Consider the following 21,471-nt stretch of genomic DNA (forward strand, 5'->3'; position numbering starts at 1 on the left):
TTCTTAAATTTAATAAAGTAAAAGGTCTTATAATATATCTTATTTAAAAAATAACTTAAGGTATATATATTTAAAGCTTCCTTTAGCCTAAGGCATTTTCTTAAAGTATATAAAAGGCTTTATATATAAGGCCTTAGGCTAGTTTATTAAAATAAAACTAAATTACTTATATAATTAACTATTATAATATTAACTATTACTTTAGCTATAATATTTAGTAAAAGCTAATAATAAAGGTAATAGTAATTTTAATATTAAAGTTAAAGGCTGCACTAGGTTTTATATTAGCTATTATAAAGTCTGCTAAAAGCTATAATAAAGTAAAATTAAAAAGCCTAAAGTAAGGCTTATAAAATAACTTACTACTTTTTAAAAAATAGTTAATAGTATTATTAAATTAAAGCTAAATTCTTTTATTAAAATATAATTAAGGTTTTTTTTAAACCTTTTTTAAATAATATGCTTATAGGCTTTTATATAAGCCTTCTTAAATTAAGCTTTTTTTAAGTCTTTTTATATATAAATAATAGCTTTAATAGTATTAGTTATTATAATAAAAGCTTTTATACTTTTAGTAAATATAGCTAATTAGTTAACTGCTTTCTTTTATAAAGTTTTATCTCTTAGGCCTATAACTATTTATTTAATAAAGTCCTTTAAATAATAGTCTTTTACTTAAATTAATAAAAGGCTTATTAAAAAATAATCCTTACCTTTAGCTTTATAAAAAGCTATATAGGCTTTAGTTAAATATACTTTTAAGGATTTATTTAGCTTTTATTTTAATAAATTATTAAATTTTATATTAAAGTTAAGTATATATATAAAGATAGGAAATTAGTTTTTTAATATATTATAAAATATATTTAGGTTTTTTATAATAATTATTTTATTTAAGGCCTTATTATTAATTTTTTATAAGAAATTAGTAAAATTTATAAATTTAGCTATTAAGCTAATAAGGTTTATATTAATATATTTAATTATATAATTAAAAAGAATAAGATTTTTATTATTTAAAAATACTTTTAAGTAATTTAGCTAATAAAAAATAAAATAGGATTTATTAAATAAGGTTATTACTATAGTATATATATACCTTATAATATTTCCTATATTATTTATATTATTTTAATTATTATCCTTTTCTAGCTTTAAATAGTATTCTGTTTTAAGCTTTAATAAGTTTAAAAGGTTTTATATATTAAACTATATATTAAAATTAAGTTCTAAGTCTTAATTTATAAAAAAGTAAGTAAAAAAACTAGAATTTTTAATTTTTAACTTATTTTATAATAATTATATAATTTCTTTTAGTAAGTTTATATTTATAATAAAGGCAGATATAAATCTAGCTGCTAGGTTTAAAGCTATAGTAATTTATAATTTTATTTTTTAATAAGTAAAGGCTTAGCTTTTTAAGCCTAGTTTAAGGGATAGGGGTAATTACTATAATTAGCCTAGCTTAATTAAACTTTTAAAATTTTATAATTTTAATAGTAATTTAAAAAGGTCTTTTTATAATAATATATATAATATAACTTTTATATTAAAAGTATTACTTTTATATATTTTAATAAAATAAATAAGTCTTAAAAAAAATAAATAAAATAATAAGTAAATTTAATAAGTTATATAAGCTAATATATTAAAAAGATATAAATAATACTTAGCTTTAACTAGCTATATAGCTATACTTTTTACTACTTATAAAATTTAAGCATATTATAAATAAACTATTTTAAATATAATAAAATACTTTTAACCCCCTGTTTTAATTATTATAAAGGAGAAGCAGGGGTCTTTAATAGAAAAGAGGTCTTAATATAATAAAATTAATTAATTAACTAGCTAGTAAGTATATATATAAATATAAGAGACTGGATCCCTATAGCCTTTATATAGCTTTTTATTAACCTTCCTTATAGTTATGTAACTGACCTCTCTAGAAGGGGCTCTTAGCCTACTGTTCCTGCCGTCCCCTTTATTGCGTTGGATATAATGTCCGCAACTAGTGTGCCTACCAAGGTATCCTACTTTGCGACTACTAATAACAAAACGGTGCTGCTGTTATACTAGGTACTAGTAGTAGGTATTTAGGTGATGTTGTGTCTTTACGGTAGCTCCTGCATGGCAACCATGTGCCCTGTGCGGAAAGCAGCATCTCAAGTGCGCATCAGCTGTTATTCGCCTTCTTTCGTTTGTCCAACGCCCGCATCGCAAAATTCAGCCTTTAATCATCCATCTGCAAACGCAGTAAATTGAGATTGGTCCAAAGACGTACGTACGTACAAATCCAGACCCTCTTAAGCAGATACTAGTAGGTAGTCAAGATTCGAATGTTCCACAAATGTAACAAAGCACACAAAAGGATTCTCGTGCAACGACAAAAAAGAAAATGACACCCGTCACGCATGCAGTGACGCACCATGGAAGCATAGTACCTAGCACCTACCTAGGTACGGAAAGGAAAAAAAAAAAAAAAAAAAAAAAAAAAAAAAAAAAAAAATATGAACAAAATGTAACCCGGGGTGTCACTGCATCTGCAAACGGATGAATCAAGGTAAACCAGCAATTTAATTTGATAGACTGCACAAGGACTCTCGGAATGTGACATGGAAGAAAGAAGAAAATCATATACAATACACGCCTCAATTTGAATCCCAAGATCCCGGATTCTACGTCGCTAAACCTTGCCCTGCCCTGCCCGTCTTTCCTATCCGATCGGTGAAGAACAACGAACGACTTCCGTGTTACACGTCACTTACACGCCTCCCACAGTAACGATACGAGTACGCAGCACACACACACACAACTTCCTACCCAGGTACCTAAGGTACTACTAAGGTGAATTAAATCCAAACACGCGTATCGACGAAACATGCGAACACGCCAAACACTTCCATCTTCCATCAAAGCCACACCAACACCCCAAGAAAACCACGTAAATCTCCCGCCACAGACCCCCAGAAAAAAATCTAAAACAACGTAAGGTACCTACCATACCATTACTACCTACCTTAGGTATGTACTCTATCCTCGCCTCGTCTTGCTCCTGTGAACCGTACGGACCCCGTCCACTGTTTCTCCCCGATTTATTTCTCCCCCACACCCTCTTTTGCCTCCTCTCGAGCCTCCCGCCTCCGTGATTCATGAATCCTGCGTCACACTCGTAGATGCAACTGGCTTCGTAAACTAGTACCGAAACACCCAGGGCTGAAGATCGAAATTAAACACGCAAGGGGGGGTTCAACAACTTGACAAATCTCACACCCACTGTATCGTACGTAGATACTAGAATTGCGGAGGGAGGATGACGGGATGGACGGATTGTCATACATGTCACGCCGGTTGCAGAAGAACGAAATAGATCAGCTGCAAATCCCTAGCATCGACAGCCTCTGGGGCCTTCGCCCAACACTTCATTTTACTGAAACAAACCCAGTCACTGCTTTCGTGCATGCACGGTCACAAACCAGAAGCCGAGCCACGGGCGCGAGGGGACAAGTGCTGACAAGGCAGTGTGTGATGTGATCAATCGTAAGCTGCTTCGAGCTTGTCTGATATTCATGGGCAGCCCTCCAACTCTAGAGTGAAGCCATTATCTAATTGTAGAGTGCAGTAATTCTTCTCATCCTCCTCAAGGGAAATGACAAAAGGAATTAGTCCAAATTGTAAGCATGTCATCCAACTCCCAAACCCGAGCAGTGACATGATGTGTTTAGAAACAAGACAACCAAAATTGAGGCCCAAAATCCCGCCGTGCAGAAAAACTCCAGAATATTCCCTGACCCCGATTCCCTAGCCAAGAGCAGGGCTCTACCCAACCCCGTTGTAAGCAGCTCCCCCGTCCAGTCCCTCCGCTCTGATTCCTAGCCCCTCAGCTTCGCCTCGTTGGCAGTCCAAAGCATAACCCGCAAATAGAAACATGACAGAAAAAAAGGACACGGACCCTAAGATTCGCTGGGCGTATGCACATGATGTCTTTGTATATCAAATTGGTGATGGTGTAGATGTGTGTAAGATGATGATGATGGTGATGATGATTAGGCGAAAAGGGCATGCCCCAAGATTTGTCTCGCTGTCGATGCGCCGGCCATGCAGCTCATTCGAAGGAGGTCAAAGGCTGGAACCATGGGTGGTGATAGATTGTGAAGGTCTGAAATGAGCTAGGGAAGTAAAGAAGAAAAAGAAGAAAGTCCGCAACGCCATGCTTTTCTGTATAACAAAGAACAAAGGAATGAAGAAATCACAAAAGACGCCCAGGGTGTTTGACTTGGTCAAATCAATGCAAGTGATTGTTGGTTCATCGGACAGCGACGGCGGCGGAGCCAATGAGGCGCTCCCACAATGCGCGCCTGTGTCGCTTCTTGGTCGTCACCTCGTTCATCGGCTCGTAGGGCTCGACCGAGATGTCGTAGGAGAGCATTCGCACGCTGGGCGCCTGCGCCTTAGCCTCGTCTCGGTCCATGACCACGACGGGCGAGTCATACAGGCTGCCCTGGCTGGCACCGTACATGTACGGAGACGGCGACTGCTGTCTGCTCGAGGCGATGGACGAGGCGTAGGAGCTGGCGGAGCTGTAGACCAGGCTGGGAGGGGTGATGGAGCCGTGACTGGAGCCGCTGCTGCTGTGGGTGCGGTAGTGCTCAGGGCTAGCATGGCGAGATCGGGAGCTCCGGATGGAGACCGGGCTGGGATACCGAGCGGCGGCGGCGTACATCTCCTGCTGGCGCTTCTTCTCCTCGCGGTGGCGCATCTTGCGCGCGTGCCTCTCGGCAATCTTGATGCGCACAGGCTCCAGGAAGAAGTCGAGCTCGCGGTACAGGTCGTGCTCGGTGATGCGCAGCTCCCACTCGAGCAGGAACAGCAGCTGCTTCTCCATCAGGTTGACCTCGGTGCGGGTGAAGCCGAAGCTGTAGTAGTCCGTGTTCATGTGGGTGTAGTTGGCCCAGTGCTTGTTCTTGGGCGAGCTGTCGTTGAGGTACTTGGCCGAGAGGATCAGGGCGGCCAGGAAGATGCGGTGGGTGGTGCATCGCAGGCCGCGGGCCATGGGCTGCAGCTTGGCCTTGAGGCGGTTGAGGTAGACCAGCGTCGACATGAGAGTGGGCACCTGGACATTGGACGAGACGACCAGCTGGGTGATGAACTCTTCCAGCGTGGGCAGGGCATCGTCGGTGCTGCAGACGGCCCGGGGTTCGGGGCTGCGAGGCGGAGTGGGAGGTCGGTCCTGGCTGTGGTTCTTGGCTTCCCGAGCCGGCGGCGGCATCAGCGTCGAGTCGCAGGCAATGACGCTGTGGGCAGCATTGGCCAGGTAGGCAATCATGTCACGGCTGACGGGCTGATAGACGAACTGCTCGAGAGCAGCCTTGTTGAGGTCGTCCATGGAGAGGAATGATCTTGATGCCATGGTGATGATGATGTGTGGTGGTGGTGTGGTGGTGTAAGTCGGGAGGTGTAAGTCGGATCGGCGGTGTGTCGGTCCAGATGGATGCAGCTGAAGAGAAAGGCTCTGTCGAAATGGATAGAAAGAGCGAAAAGTGCACAGCTAGGACCGGAGACAAGGACCGAGACAAGCAAAGACGGTGATGGAAGACGAGAGCGGCGATATATAAAGACAAAACGATCCCAACACGGAAAGCAACAATGGAGGGAGAGGCAAGTGCTGAGCCGAGGATGCAGGCCAAAGACAAAAACGGCACGAGAGAGGAGAAGGGAGAATAAGGACGAGGTCTGGGAGAGGGTTGCAAGGAGGACGAGATGGACGAAGGAAGAGAGGATGAGGAGGAGAAGGGATGGCAAACGTTGATAAAAAAGCAAGTTATCGCAGTCAAGTCAGACACGAGAGGACGTGTGCATGTGGCCCTTATTTAGTCGGACCAGTGACCTGTACACGAGGCTGTATACGTGCAGGCAAAGTACACGTCCGGAAGGGTGTACTCGCACAAGAACACCAGCTGGCGGTCCAGGCGCTAGCGATGCGCCACAGGGAGGGATGGCAGGGTCTTGGCCGCCTGTGGAGGGGCGCTGAGGGTCGCCGGAGGGTCGCTCGAGGGCCTGTGGAGGGCTGCTGTGGTGTGCCGGCGGGGATGGCTGCGGGCTGCAGGGGTTGGCGATGGAGGGCACAGGGGGGCCGCGGTCCAGAGAGCAGGGGGGGCAGGGCCGTGAGGAGGGGATACCGGGATGCGATGTACCGGCAGACAGCCAACGACGGCGTGGCACGACCAGCGAGGTACGGCGATTAATGTACTGAGCTGCAGTCGACGTGGCGGGCCTTGGGGCGGTCAGAGACAACAGTTCGGATGGAGACTGGTATGTACAGTACGGCGCTGCTTCGTACCCGATGAGGTTCCTGAGCCTGAGCACGCAGCTGGCGTCTGGTGGCTGGGGACGAGGTACAAAGGGTGCCGGTACTGGAGAGCGTATGCAATTGTACGCGCGGTGAGGGTGGCGGTACCTTGGAGCTTGTCCGGGTGCGAGGCCGTCAAAGAACTGCGAGTTTCTTGCTGGCAGACGCTGGGCGGGGCGGTAGCGGCCAGGCCGACAGGGATTCTCAGCAGGGCTCGTTTAGAGTTGCGCTGGGCCCGGAGGTGTCAAGAGAGGCTTCTCGGGGCAGCGGCAGCGTTCGGTGTCGCGGGCGGACGGTGGCGAAGGATCGGGATGTCGATGGCTGTGTCGGTATGAATAGAGCAGGATATGGGTTTCCTGCAGAGCAGAGGCCGGTTGCGGCGGAAGAAACAGGCTGACTGATGATGCCTGTTGATGACGAGAGGACGAGGAGAGACAGAAGACGAGGAGATGATGGCTGAGTCAATACCTGACGGCCAAGTAGCGTGTCGTATCGATTTGGCAATGGAATCTTCAGAGTCGCCAATTTGGGAGCAATGAGCCCGTGTCTAAGGGATGACCAAGACAGCAAGCCGTGTTGTTTGTAGTCGTCGTACAACTAACGAGGGCAGCAAGAGACGATTAAAGCGCACAACCGAAAGCAAGAAGCAGCAGTGAGCGCAACGCCTTAAAAAGCAAACAAGTCGAGTCTTGCTATCCTGCCCGGTTCGTGGGTTCCGAGGCCACGATGTCGTGCTACAGCACCTTGGTACCGGCCTATTGGATTGGATGGCTCGATGTGCCCTCCGCGATGTGCCAACGTGGCGCCGTCCGATCCAGCGGAAAGAGGGGCGAATTGTTTCGTTGGGTTGGGCCTGGACGAGGCGGTTGGATTTGGGCGACGTGTCTAGCCGGCTGGCCTCTAAAGCTGTCGGCCGATTGAGACGTGGCGTCAAGGGTCAGAAAGGATTTTCACGTCCTTCCTTTTTCTCAGGTCAATCAGCTGCTGCTGAGCCTATTGGGCCGGGATTCGGTGATGCTCTTGGGCAACAAGCGAATGCGGTGAGAAGAGGAGAGGCTGCAAGTCAAAGACCTGGTCGGCAGATGATGGGGAACTGGGTCGAGTGATGCGATGCCAAGTATTCAGAGATGCGATGTAGGGCGGGCAAGGCAGATGATATAAATCATGCAACCTTTTTCTTTCCAATGGCGTCCTTGCGTGGTGACAAGTAATTGGTCTGCCCTTTGTGGGATCAGATTGGAATCCAATAGCAGATATATTGGGCTTGCGGGAGAGGGAGTCCGAAAATGCAGGAAGAGGCGCTACCGGAATTAGTGATGCAGCCAGGCAGGTGTACAGTAAATGCAGATGCAGGGTCCAAAGCGTCGAGTGATGGTCAGAAGGGGGGTTGGCCGTCCAGCGGTCGATCTGAAGGGGGCGAGGAATAGAGTGATGGGCGAGCGAGTGAGAGGACAGGTCGAGTGGCTACCACGCGGTGGTATGCTGTGACGCTGATTCAAGGACTGATGGGCAGATTGTCTCCCTTTGTCGTCGATTAGAGGCTGTGATGACTGCGCTGCAGCGTTCCAGTGGATCGATAAGGCACGAAAGGGCAAGAAAAAGAGGGCGAGCCAGGCCAAAGGATGGTGTGAGATGCACAAGACAGAGAGGGAATGAAAGGGAAGAGAGAGAAGAAGAGAGAGAGAGAGAGAAAAAAAAAACTAGAGAGACAAGGAAACGAGAAGAAAAGGAAAGAGATAGAGAGAGAAAGAGATTAGATTAGACGACGATGGAGATGGGGGAAAGAACGAGATCGGGAAGGAACCAAGGACGACGATACGGAGCATTTATCACCAGATGGCCAAAGGATGGCAAAAGGATAGCACAATGACCGACGACGTTCACCTTGCAGTCACGGCGAGCTGGATGAAACAAACCCACGCGGCAAGGCGTCCAAAATAGAAGACGCCAGGCCTCTCGAAATCTCTTACCGCTGATCCAGCTGCGCATCCCGTATCCTTGGGAGCTCTGCTGTTACCCAACGCCAATCCTCGTCATTCAAACCGCTGATTCGGACCTGCAACAGCCAGCAATAGCAACAGCAGCAGCAGCAGCAGCAGCAACAACAGGCAACAGGCAACATGCAACAGCCGCCCATGGCCATCTGCTGCAAAACACCCCCGGCAGGGCATCCGAGAGCACAGCATCAAGGGCAACAACCTCGGCGCCTATTCCACACACGCCGCCCGCGCCATTGACTGGCCGCCAGCCCCTGGCCTCATCTCCCTGCCACAGCCCTACTGGAAACGCAAGCAAGCAACGAGATGAAGAGCTGCAGAGCTAGGAGAGAGAGAGAGAGGCAACAGGCGTCCATCTGCTACTACTACTACTGTGAGCTTTGCCGCTGATTGCCTCTAGGCGCGGCCTCATTGGCTCACGACGCCGTGCTTCTGAAACCGGCTCCCAAATTCCAAAACCCGTGGCTCTCCGCATCTCTTCATCTATAGAGGCTCCACTCCCCTCGAAACACTCAGCATGGGGACCTGTCCGCCCTGGGACCTTGGCCTTGGGGACTGGCGATTGGCGATTTGGCATCGAGAGCCGTGGCCAATGGCGGCCCGCGGCTCGCTCCCAACCTCGTTCCGGGGACGGCGCCTGGCCAATCGTCGGGCTCGAGGCCAGCGGCAGCCTGCGGCGCTGAGGCGGATACGAAGGACAAAGCACGAGAAGCTGGATCAGCAGGCAAACGAAAACGAACCGCGGCCCCGGCGCTTTTGGATGGAGCATCTCAGGTCACCTAAGAAAGACGGAAGCAAGTACTACTTAGGTACTCCTACAACACAGGCTGTTGTCTCGCCTTCCGTGTGTGTTCGTCTTGCCCGTGACGTCTCGGGTTGGTCTGTGTATTCCTTTCATCCTGGGCGAGTCCACAGACACGTGAGATGATACCTGCTCGCCTTATCTCGCCCTTGCTTGTCTTTGGGCAGATGATTTGCTGTCAGGCCTTGATGCGCTGGCCGACGCACTGGCCAATAGCTGCCGCCAAGGCGCCTTTCAGCTGCACGCCTCGGCTGCCCAGAGAGGCAAGTCAGATGTAAAGTGTCAGAAGGGATCAGTCAATCAAGGCCAGTTGGCATGAACAAAAGAAAGCAAGGGAGATGGCAAATGCACATGAGACATTCAGGTGGTGATACAGTTGACACTAGGTAGTCGACATGAAGACTTGATGACATGACCTGCACAAAGGGGACCGAGTGATTCGAGCAGTATGAGCAGTTTAGCATCTCCTAGCAATCACATCCCTATTCTATCCGTATCCCTGTGACGGAAAGCCACACTGCGGCCGCGCGGGCACCAACGATGCCAACCCGGGCATTAATTTTTGGCTTCAAGTTGCCTGTATCTTCTCATTTCATATCATGGATGCTTTTGGCCTTCCTCGCACAGGCATCAGTCAGCCCACCCACCATCTCGATCCAACGAGCCGCTCCAATGCAGGGGCAAGAAAAGTATAATTCCTCAAGACGTGGAATTTCTGAAAGGGATTTTGATTGCATTGATGCAGTGCGGCCCGCATCCCTTCTGCCCTGAACCTCAGGATGCGAAACATCAATCTGAGCGCAGCTGATTAGACAGACAGCCCTAATGCCAGACATTCTGCCTGTCGTTTCTCGCCCTCTGTCGACTTTCCCCAGACTCAATCATTCAATTTGTCTCCGCTTTGCCCTCTGATACAGATACTGGTAGTAGTATCATTCAAGATGCCTCCTGCAAGACAGTCCTACATCGATATCACCATCTAGTGGTAGCATCCGTCTCCCCTCCTCTCTCGCCCATCCTGCTAGTAAACCTCCAAGACGGTATAAACTTCCCGCGAGTAAGACGCACGTTCAAACTTTGTGATATCCGCATGGGGTTTCCGATCCCCAGCCGTCGACGTGGCGTCTAGCTTTCTACTTGTTTCCGGCCCGGTACCTTTTTTTTTTTTTCTTTTCTCCTCGTCTCCCTTTGTTTCTTGAACCTGTTTCGTCCGAAATGGATGGCGTTACTAGCACGGCACATGTTGGGCAAGCGGATAATATGATGCGTCTCTTGGGTCCCATTTACGGCCTGCTCTGGTGACAATAAGCACTACCGAACTCGGCCATATACTGTAATATCACGACGTGCCAGCTCGAAGGAGACTACCTGGGAACCCCTTCCGTGACTGCAACGGTGATACTTTCAGCACTTCATTCCAGGGCGCCCTCACAGCTCCCTGCTAGATCCGATTCGCGTGCAGACAAGGGCCGAGTCTAGTGGTTAATGGGGAATGCGATAGTGCTCGCCCTCCTTGCTTTTTCTCAGCCTTCCCTTGCACTCGTATGTATACTATCATAGTTGATTGTTTAGGGTAATCTACCGCTACGAGGGACAAAGCCATCACCATCCAGCCTCTAGCATGGATGTTTTCCAAGCTCTATCCTCTGCAGCTGAGCTTCAAGACTCAATGGTCAGCCCTCGCTTCCTGCTCATCTACCGCAACTTGGCCCTATCGACCTTTGCTCCCCTGCCCTGCGACCCGGGATATCAAGATACCTATACCAGTCACATACGAGTAGAAATCCCCTGACTCTTGCAAGCCTGCAAGCCTCTCCCAACTACGGCACCATCCTCCACGCCATCAAACCCGCGTTTGCCCAAGATGCCGCTTATGTGCCTCTCTTATCCTATGTAGCCCAACGCCACAAGTCTTTCCTCCCCAATGCCGCGATTCAGGAGCACCCTCCACCAAAGAATCACATGTGCACCAACCACCTATCTAGTATCCCGAGCGGTGCTTCTCGCTACTAGTAGTAGTTTGGAGCCCAAGCCAAAGTCGGTTCTTCTCCGCATTTTGGGTCAAAGCACGGATCGAATAGCAGCAGATTGCCCGCCCGCGGATCCTCCTTTGTCGTATAAACTTTGGCGCCGATAGACGGGGCGTGAAAACGGACGCACCTATCCATTATTACCTTGCCTACAATATCGATGCAGGTCCGGTCCGCCCAGCGTTCCGACCAACAACAACAACAGCAGCAGCAGCAGCAGCAGCTCTGATTGCGGCACAATCAACGAACTAATCAGCCGTCAAATAATAGATCATTTCCGTAAAAGTAGGGAGCTGCTGTAGCTAACCATGGTACTTCTCTCCCAAGTACCCGATGTTCAGGCCCTTTGCCCTTTTGCTTTTCGTTGTTCAGGACACCAATCAAAGGCGGCATGTGGCCTCTCCGCGTTTGATGGGCGCCCGAGCCGCCATACCTCGTACATACCTTACATGTAGGCCGGTTTCTCTCGCTCGAAGCCCAAAGACCCTCCCCCATTGAGCAACTCGACCTCTTGCATGTCGTTGTTAATGCCTATTCTCCATCGAGAAGCCAACAGCCAGCCAGTCAATGCATGCAATGGACGGGGCCAATCACTTCCAACCCAAGGAGGAGAAACACTTATCAGAGTAGGTAGTTCTTTTTTTCGTTTCCTGTTTACACATCATCATCACCATCATCGTCATCGTCATCGTCATCATCATGGTCCCCCTTCCGATTCATGCAATGCCACGAGTTCGCCCAGGGTTCAGAAATGAGTAGTACATACATGCATTTGCAGCATGCAGAAGGATCCCGTCCTCTCTCTCTCTCTCTCTCTCTCTCTCTCTCTCTCTCTCTCTCTCTCTCTCTCTCTCTCTCTGTCTCTCTCTCTCTCTGTCTCTCTGCTGTTGTACATGTCGTCTTCGATCCACAATGTCCCACCCTGTCGAAAAAGTAGGTGAAGGGAGGTGGTGGTTCCCGCGGGAAGCAGAATTGCCTGCGTTTGCTCTGCTGCTGTGTCTCCCGAGAATAGATTGCCCCAAGCTCCAATTCTCGCTGCTTCTTTTTCTTCTGTTGGCCTTCTTCATCCGTTTGCATACAGTCTGACAAATTGGTCCATGACAGCTATGTGTTACATTTAGGTATGAATATCGTCTTCAATTTTGTTCCATGGGACGTACAGTAATATTCGTGAATGACACTTGCAGCGATATACATAACACCCCCCCTGTCTCCTATGCCGGCTGGATTTGCTTCGGTACGTATTACCCGAGCGGGTCAACGAGAGAAAGACAACGCATCAAAAAGCGTGGCGAGAAAGATATCAAGCGTGGGGTTGTCGGGCAAGGGAAGAGGCCCCGGTCGACGTCGGGTAGAGAAAGAGAGACAGAATCATCCCTGACTGCTGAAGATGGGACCATTCCAAGCCGTGCCAATTGTTTGCCGTGTCGTTGCATGTGCATACCTAGGTATCTGATGTGGTATGTTGGTATAGCCGGGTCCTTTCCGAGATGGGACGATTCGACAGTACCTTTACTAAAACCATGGGCAGTAATAGCAAGTGCATAGGTACGGCTAAGCAAAGATGGTGACCAAGTGCTCTTTGTTCGTGCTACTACTACACCAAAGCACCACCGCGGACCGCCATGTCTACAAAGGCGAAAGGCGAGGGAGGCTGCCAGTCATATTATCTCGTACTCGTGAGATAATATAGGAGATGCACAATCCGGGCGATGCGGTTCGAATCGAGTGAGCCATTGGCTCTCCCTTTGCCAGGGACATCGACGAGGCGGGCAGTGGTGGTGGCCGTTCCGCAGCATGTGACTGGTAGGTGATACCTTGGCCTTGGGTATGGCCACCATCTCTGACTCCTACAAACGGTGATCCTTTGCTAACTTGTGTTATCAAGGTTGTGTGGCCAATGGCTCTCCCTAGAGACGGAGCATGGCCGAGATGCTCACCCGAACTGTCTCTTGCGCAAGTCATGTTGAGATGGGCAAGTGGTAGTAGTAAGGCAAGCATGCATTGCCAGAGTGCCCTGTTGACGCATGCTTCGTTGTCAATGCTTGTACATACATCTCTGGGTAGCTGTGCATAGTACATACTGGTAGTATGACGATGCGAACGTTTTCTTGCTTCTTCTGCGTCTTCTATTTCTTTCACCGCCACTGCTATCTACATACAACAAGTACTACCTACATACTTGTACAATACTACATGCATCGTTCCCAGAGAGGAAAGAAGAAGAGGGACCTTTCTTTTTGCCGATTGATTGATGCAGCTCTTATTGACCAGCGTGTTGAAGTGGGTAAAATATCCATGTTGGGCAATTACCTCATCTACCTACCTACCTATGCATTTCCTCTATCAATAAGGTACCTAGGTAGGTAGACCTCGAATCTGCTTCTGCTTCTTTGTTGTGCCCGTTGATGGAAAATAAACTGCTCAAGGGGCAGCATCGCCAATCTCTCTTTGTGGATAAAGTCCCTCCTCCTATTGCACCATACTGAACATACCTACTATGTAGATACTGTAGTCCTTGGAGTATAGTACTAGTACTAGCAATACTTGATGATCCCGTACATACTCTAGACCCCTGTCCTTTTCACACCCTTGACAGCAGGAAAAAGAAAAAGCGAGATCTCAACTTTCTTCCCTGCCCTTTGCTGAATCACGTCCTGATTGGCCCCGTGCCGCCTGAATCCAGATGGCGCACCCTGCACGCTTTTTCTCGTTGGCGCCACTGAACTGAAGCCCAATGCAACGCGAAAAAGCCACACACACACATTGACACACCACTCCCTCGGTCTTCCTTTGGTTCTTGCAGTTGTTCACTTCAATCTCGAGGTACTCGCGGACAAGGTACCCAGGGTACCTTAGGACAAGTACTGAAACCCCAACAACTTGGGAAGCCATGGCAAGCCCCACTTCGTCTGAGCCCCATGTCAAGCTGTGGCTGACGAGGCACGTTTTCGACACGACGAGAGTGTGGCTGGGGATGAACACGCAATTTTCGCCTTCGCAAAGGAAAGTCACAAGCTCCTTTACCAGGTAGGTACCTACCTTATACGCCATGTTCCACCTATAAGTGATGAATGAGCATGAGAAAAGGCATCGTTGGTTTCTTACCGAATACGGTTCTATAAACTGCCTTGCTGCGCGATCATGATGACCTACTACATGTTAGTAGTTATGGCTCTTTTTTGCTAGGCAGATTTATTAGATGAATACAATAGGTGCGTGTGTGCACAGCCAGTGTTGCGCATTTCGACCCTCTTTGATGCAAATTCGACCTTTTTTTTCTTTGAGCCCTTCTTGGCGGTCCGTAATGCCGGCTGTTTGCGGCAGGAGAGGCTCATTACTGTATTATTCCTCGTGACAAACGCACAAGTTGGGGGGGGGGAGAGATATTGCTTGCTAGGTTAGTTAGTAGGTGATAGTATTAACCAAAGGATCACGGGGGTTGTTAATGAGGGGACAAAGTATGTAGCAATCTCCTCTATTCCTTTGACATTCAACAATGTGAGAGCAATATCTAGGCAACGTACGTACCTACGTATACAACTACTTGTCCAACAATCCCCCCCTCAACTCATGCACGGCATCAAGTGACGCCAGGCTTTCTACCCATCCGCACGAGTCGCTCCCCCCTCCCCTCCCCATACCTTACATGATGCCGTCACGGAGTGGCTCCGGAGCAAAGGTCACAAGGATCCCGGGAGTTACAGTAAACAGAGACACCCACCCAACCCACCACCTCTGCAATCCCAAAGGAAATGCTACACCCAATGATTTGATTTACACAGGCAAATCTCGCGCCATGGTTGGGCAGCATGGTGTGGCACATGTCAGATTCTTCTGGTTTCTTGTTGCACGTTGGGGTAAGTTTGGAGACCATCGCAGGGCTTCTCATTGACTGAGGGAAGAAAAAAAAAAAAAAACCTACATGGGCGCAGCTCTCTTTGTCTCTGTGGATGCGGCATCTCGTGTCATGTGCGGGTTCTTGGACTTGTCGCTTCGAGAGGGGCAGTACTTGGCTTTGCTGTACTGCACCGACAAACCAAGTCGAAACGAAACATGCATCATTTTGTTATCAATCTCAGTCTCAATATCATCATCATCATCATCGTTCAACAACAATGTCCAAGTACCTAGGCAGGGATTTGAGCATCTTACACCTCGTCTCAGTCTACCTAACCTGCACAGAGCGCCAAACAAACCGCTTCCCAAGTCGTCAAACCTGCGTCCTCCCATTCAACCATGCAGTTAACCACCACCCACGCAGTATAACCCGTACTATGTATATGTCCCCAAATGTCTCACTTCTCCTAATCCTCCTCGGCCAAACGCAACACCAACAAGCCGCAACCCGCAAGGCAGCATCAGCATCATTCCGCAACACAGCCGCTGTCCAATCCGTCCAACCCACCGTCCAACCAATCTCAACATCCAAACAGAGCCCTCATCTTGGCTGGTTGCATTCGTTTGTTCGGCACCACCGGGACTCGTTCGTCCACCCACAACTCGTCGCGCTCGTTCACATGCCTATACTACCTGAGTAACCCGACGGAAACAAAGAAACTTCTCTAAAATCACCGCCCTATCATCACGCTCCTTAGTAAGGTACCTCACATACAAACGACCACAACCCGTAACCCTGGCGTGGCATCACCGAGCACCACGCGGCCACCAATCCAAAAAGGCTTGTCCTCATGCAACATACATACATCTACACCCAGCACAACTTCGTATCATCTACCTAGGTGTTTACATACATGCTACCACAACCTCGGACACGTTAGCAGTGGTAGTAGTACTAGAGCCTCCTCAGCCCCTATGCATGTCTCACCGTAAACATCCATCTCACAAACCGCCTTCTCGCACCGCGTTAGGCAGTCTACCCCGGCCATGCCGTGATAATCCACCCTCCCAGCTCTTCTAGAAACCCAATCGAGCTGAAATTGTCAAACGTCACACACACACACACATACCCAAATGCTGCCCACCTCATACCAGATCCTCACAAGAAAGATAACGTTACCGTTCTTCACATGTTCACGACTCCGAAACCCTCGGCATCCAGTCCGCCAAGCTTCCAACACAGCCTCGCCCACAAACAGATACCTGCATGTATGCTACTTACTTCCTGTAGGTACTCAAATCAAGTCCCAAAGGGCCATTCATAGTGCTAAGCCAAAGAAACGCAACAAAACAAGGGTTTCGAACCGTTTCAGGTCCTTCCATGCCGCATCATTCCCAGCAATTCTCTCCACCTCCCGTAGGCGCCGCCGCTGTTGGGCGCAATATATAAACAGCTCCAGAAACCCAGCGACGCGATTGGCCAATTAGGCGCAAACCCGCAATAAGCGCCCAAAGCCATGTAAAGAACTGAAGTTGTACACACACAACCCTGGATGCTAAAAAACGTCCCTCCTCTTGAAACAGACAAGGGAGATAAGGACAAGGTACTTGGTAGTATTATCCCTGAAAGTACCTTGTGGATGAGTACCTAGGTAGAGTTGGGCGTCTGTCAGCCTCCCTCTCGGAACAAGCAAAAAAAGGGGGGGGGTTCCGATCCAAGGGATGCAATGCAACGGCGTCTAAGCAAGTGTACGAGGTAGCATCTCGCGGTTGATGAAACGCCGCCGAGGGAAGCGCCGTGGCTGCTCCCTGCATGCATCTCAAGCTGAAATGTTACCTTTCCTTGGAGGCTTCTGATGGCACTTGAACCATCGTCAATCGTGGCGAGCATCAAGCAGGCGGTATCAATAGCACAAACTCAACAACCAGCTTTCAGATCAGACAGTCCCTTAAAGTCATTTTCCATCATTCATGTCATCTACTATTATCCTCATGCTGATTGTTACCCATTCCTTCCATAAAACCTGGCAGTGTCCCTGAATATGCTGTACATGAAAAACATTAAAAAAACAGTAAAATAGTGGCCAAAGAAGCCCGTCTCAACCTCGTATTCCTCCGATCAGCAGGCATATGCGGCGGAGGAATCCGTCTCGTCAGATCCAGCGCATCGTGATGCGAGCAGCACTCTCATGTTACCCGTCTCTACCCCCTCTGTGATGCCCACGCCTCCTTGGCATCAAACAGTGATACCGAAACGAGACGAGTGAGATATGGGCAGGCTCACAAATATTCATCGCACACAAGTAAGTGGACTCCCCCTTGAGCGGCTTCCTCGACCATTGAGAGATGACGAGACAAAATAGTGTCGAGCACAATATCGTTTGCCTAATTCCACCACCCCCTTATAGTATATGGCGTTTCGGTGATGATAAAGATGCCGAGGTATCCTGAAACCGATAGGGGTGGAAACCATACCAGCCGTTCGTTCACCATCTCGGAAGCCATCGGATAGAGCATCACATGTACGGAGGCACTCCGCCCATCTAGTGGAAGTAGCTGGCACTGCGGGCTGCTGTCGGGGCTGCTGCGGGCGTCGTCGTCGTCGGCGCGGAGGGAACGTAGTCTTCAAAGTACGGATGGTTGCAAGCCTGCTTGGCCGAGATTCGTCCGGCAGGGTCGTAGACAAGCATCATCTCCAGCAGATCCAAGCCCTTCTCGTCGAGGTTCGGGGTGAGAGGGCGCTGGAAATCTCGCTGCCACTTAGGGAAAGACGCCTTGAAATCGGGGTAGGACGTGACGCCGGGCCACAGGTCCTCGGTCGGGGTTCCGAGAGCACTACACCCAGGTGATTACTATCAGTTAGCAAATGCAAAGAACTAACATGCATGACACAAGTCCTGGAATGGTTCCTTCTCACCGGAAAATGCGAAAGATTTCGTCAATCTCTGAGTCGCCCGGGAAAAGGGGCTTGCGGGTGCACATTTCGGCAAAGATGCACCCAATCGACCACATGTCGACGCCGGTGGAGTACTGCCTTCCACCAAGAAGAATCTCAGGAGCTCGGTACCACAGAGTCACCACCTCGTGCGTGTAGGTTCGTAGCGGCACACCAAACGCCCGCGCCAGACCGAAATCTGCAAGCTTCAAGTTTCCCTCTTTGTCAATGAGTAGGTTCTGGGGTTTGAGATCTCGGTGCAGGACGCGGTGAGAGTGGCAGTACTTGATGCCGTTGCACAGGTGCATCATGAACTTGCGGATGACGGCGTCGCCCAGTCCAAGGTGCTGCAGGCGAAGCGAAGAGCCCTCGGGGAGAGCCTTTCCACGACCGCCATCGCTGACGGGGAGCGCCTCCATGTATCTCTTCAAGTCGAGGTCAAGGAACTCGAAGACTAGATATAGCTTGTGGCCATCGGAGTGGACAATGTTGAGCAGTCGAAGGATGTGAGGGTCTCGCATCTCCTTGAGGAGGGAAATCTCGCGGATGGCGGTGCTGGGGACGCCCTCGTCTTCGGCCTCGAGTCGGATCTTTTTCAGGGCAACAATGCGTCCACCATTGGCAAGGTCTCGAGCCTTGTACACCACGCCGTAAGTGCCTATGAGAGTTGTCGATGTATTAGCAGGCTGTCATGCCTAGGGGTGCGGTCATAGACATGGGAGAGACGGTAGGGTAGGGAGCTGGAGGAGCCATGCCAGCTAAAGAAGCCAAGATAGATGCAGCAATAGTGGTATGTCATTCGGGATATCGCAAGGGTTAGCAAGCGACAGCAGCAACGTACCCTCTCCGACCTTCTCCAGCTTCTGATAGTTCTCCATGACGGCGAGTAAACCTGAGAGTCAGGCAACGAACGATTGGGTTGGGCCAGGTCGACCAAGGGTAGAGGTAGAAGAGGAGAGATCAATAAATGACAAGCGGGAGTCTCTGCCCTAACCTTCCGACCTCGTCTGTCGTTGTTGTTGGTCAAGGGCAGAAACACGGTCCTTTTGGTCCCTGGAGCGAGGGGTCGAGAATTCGCGTGGGGTGAAACACAGACGCGGTCAGGCACGGCTCTCTGGACGAAAGAAAATCCGGCCGAGTCTGGCCCTGGATCTCTAGATAGATGAAGAAACCTGCTGATTTGGTTAGTAGAGAAGCGGCGAGGGGCCGATCGTGCAGATGCAGCTCCAGGGCTGATGGTGACGAGCTCGGGGGGGGATTTGCGTTGTAGAAGATGGACCCTTTTGTTGTGTTTACTTTGGACCTGGATTGACAACAGAAAAGAAGCTGGTGGGCTTGGCCGTAACCTGATCGGGCTTGGCGCAGATGCCCCGCCACAGGCACAGATGTGGCGTCTCTACAATCACATGGGAGAGAGATGGAAGCGATGGGGATGAAGACCTGAAGAAACCTCTTCTTTTGTTGTTGTTTTTCTCCTGATCTCCTGAGAGAAAAGGCGGATAAGTACGTACATGTATTGCATAATTGCTATTTATCCTTGGGCATATCGCATCGTGAAGCCATCGCCTGCTATCCAGATGCTCAGCTCAGCAGCCTCAAATCCTCCAGTCAATTACTTTGTCACCACACCCTCTTTTCGTCTCAGATCCAATATCTTGGACAGCTTCAACGTCCCCTTCTCTCCCCAACCAGAGGGCCCCGCCTCGATGTCAGGCCGAACGGCCACGTACCAACTCCACGCCCTCCTGTCCAATTCGGCTCGACCCAAGACGCCAGCCCAGCTCGCAAACAGCAGCCGAAGGGCGCCAAGAAGCCTCCCGAGGTTCTCTTGTTTCTCATCGTTCAGCGCAGCCGCCGACTTCTTGCCCCCGCCACCGTCAGAGGTACCGGCAGAGGCGAAGCTCTTCAACAGGTAGTTCCTCGCGCCTTCTGGCCGGTGAATGGCCATGCCGATTGTGGACATGGATGGCTTCTTGTCCTCGGCGTCGAGCCCCCAGAGCGCCTCTCCGGAAAACGTCGACGTCCGCTTTTGGGCCGAAAGGGCGTCGTTGAGGCATTCGCGCATCAGGCGCCATCGATCAGGCCCCAGCATGACTCCGCCATACCAGCGAGCGAGCACGACGATTGTGTTTGTGATGTTTGACTCGCGCAGGAGCTCCAGCATGAACTTGCCGCAGCCTGCTTCGCCATCGTCAAACGAGGCTTCTTGCACGAGAGACGAACCGCCGAAGCTTGTGCGTACCGCCCACGCAACGTGATCCGCCGTCTTCTCTAGCTCGGGATATTGGTTGAACAGGAGCTTCATGAGCCCCGAGCGCATAGACGGCGCCGTTATAGAAGCCGCATGCGCGACGAAGACAGATCCCTTGGAGGACAGCGTCTTGCTCGTTGCCCACACACTGTTGGGCGCTGTGGATGCTGGCGTTGACGAGGATGAGTTTGCCGCCTCTGCAGAGGTCGAGGACTGCTGGCTCTCATCAGACCACGTATAGCCACCTCGTTTTAGGACAGGAATCTCCCGTCCCAGAACCGAGACCTTGGGCTGGCCGGTTGGTATTGGCGTCTCTCCACCGGCCGGCGCCTTTTCGATGCCTATACTTATGGCCTTGGATTTCGAATTTGCGCTCACCACGGCCTGGGCTAGGCTGAGACGACTGCTTGGAGGCTGCTCCGGCATCGTGAAGCGCAGCAGTTCCACCGCAAACGCAAGCACTAGGGGGGCTCTGTTGGTGACCAGCGTCGTTTCCTTGATCAGCTCCTCGTCCTCGCACAGAGGCAGCGCTAATGAAGCCTCGAGCTCCTCGGGGGGCATGGAATCGTAGTCCAAGTCCCGCTTGTGCATCTCCAGCCTGGGCTTCTTCCTCTCTGCGGCAGCGGGCTCCTCGGCCGCGCGCTTGTTGCTCTTCTTGCCGTGCGACTTGCAGGCCGTGTGGAAGCTCTTGGCCAACTTCGCGTCACTGATGGCTGCCTCTACAGTGGACAAGGGTGCCTCGGCAATCTGGTCAATGCTGTTCCCAAAGGTTAGTTACGGGAGCCCGTGGTCACCAAGCGTCGGTGGCACCAGATTCTCGCCTTTTGAGGTTCTTGGCCTGCAGGGCCTTGATGTAGCCCATGGCGGCCATCATGGATGCCTTGCGAGCCGTCAGCATGCGCAGCATCTCCTGCAAGTCGCCATGGCCCGCCATTGTTGCCGAAGAGGTCGATGAACGAGATGGATTGACTGCAGAGTAACGTGGCCGAGCAGCCGCTCCGTTGAGATCGTGTCACCAGCTTGTTCAATCCTGGGCAGTTGAGATGAATGATGACGTGACGTGCTGAGCCGAGAAGCCAGGATGTGGAGGGATGAGCTGCAGGGTATGCAAGGCCACGGGAGAGATGCTACTAGTGTGGTTTAGTTGCCGACAGCTCTTTGACAAGACGCTGTGTAGCTGCAACTCCTCCACCTCCAGCCATCATCACCGTCTTCCTCGCATCATTGTCATCTCCTGTGATATGCTATATCATGATCTGGTTCTGTA

At 49.9% G+C, this 21,471-nt stretch overlaps 4 protein-coding genes across 4 annotated transcripts; all 4 read right to left on the minus strand.

Moving 5' to 3' along the window:
- Window positions 1-4,678: 4,678 nt before the first annotated feature.
- On the minus strand, window positions 4,679-5,689 carry TRIREDRAFT_52520 (uncharacterized protein; the record flags this gene model as incomplete). The annotated part of the gene is made up of 1 exon (XM_006969518.1): window positions 4,679-5,689. A coding segment is annotated over exon 1 (732 nt), but the record flags the coding sequence as incomplete, so codon positions are not given.
- A 6,143-nt stretch (window positions 5,690-11,832) lies between these two features.
- TRIREDRAFT_124092 (uncharacterized protein) lies at window positions 11,833-16,341 on the minus strand (the record flags this gene model as incomplete). The annotated part of the gene is made up of 17 exons (XM_006969519.1): window positions 11,833-11,886; window positions 12,100-12,260; window positions 12,339-12,401; window positions 12,623-12,693; window positions 13,119-13,195; window positions 13,263-13,307; window positions 13,341-13,352; window positions 13,678-13,687; window positions 13,745-13,769; window positions 13,944-14,199; window positions 14,287-14,330; window positions 14,546-14,574; window positions 15,104-15,308; window positions 15,794-15,886; window positions 15,933-15,945; window positions 16,149-16,155; window positions 16,301-16,341. The coding sequence occupies 17 exons, from the start codon at window positions 16,339-16,341 to the stop codon at window positions 11,833-11,835; spliced, it is 1,206 nt and encodes a 401-aa protein (XP_006969581.1).
- Window positions 16,342-17,561: 1,220 nt separating this feature from the next.
- On the minus strand, window positions 17,562-18,831 carry TRIREDRAFT_70266 (uncharacterized protein; the record flags this gene model as incomplete). The annotated part of the gene is made up of 3 exons (XM_006969520.1): window positions 17,562-17,853; window positions 17,936-18,611; window positions 18,795-18,831. 3 exons carry the CDS (start codon window positions 18,829-18,831, stop codon window positions 17,562-17,564), a joined length of 1,005 nt encoding a protein of 334 aa, XP_006969582.1.
- A 693-nt stretch (window positions 18,832-19,524) lies between these two features.
- On the minus strand, window positions 19,525-21,138 carry TRIREDRAFT_52521 (uncharacterized protein; the record flags this gene model as incomplete). Its single annotated transcript, XM_006969521.1, has 2 exons — window positions 19,525-20,961; window positions 20,999-21,138. The coding sequence occupies 2 exons, from the start codon at window positions 21,136-21,138 to the stop codon at window positions 19,566-19,568; spliced, it is 1,536 nt and encodes a 511-aa protein (XP_006969583.1). The 3' UTR covers window positions 19,525-19,565.
- Between the last annotated feature and the right edge of the window lie 333 nt (window positions 21,139-21,471).

This window comes from Trichoderma reesei, assembly GCF_000167675.1.
Source record: "Trichoderma reesei QM6a unplaced genomic scaffold TRIREscaffold_34, whole genome shotgun sequence".
NCBI lineage: Eukaryota > Fungi > Ascomycota > Sordariomycetes > Hypocreales > Hypocreaceae > Trichoderma > Trichoderma reesei.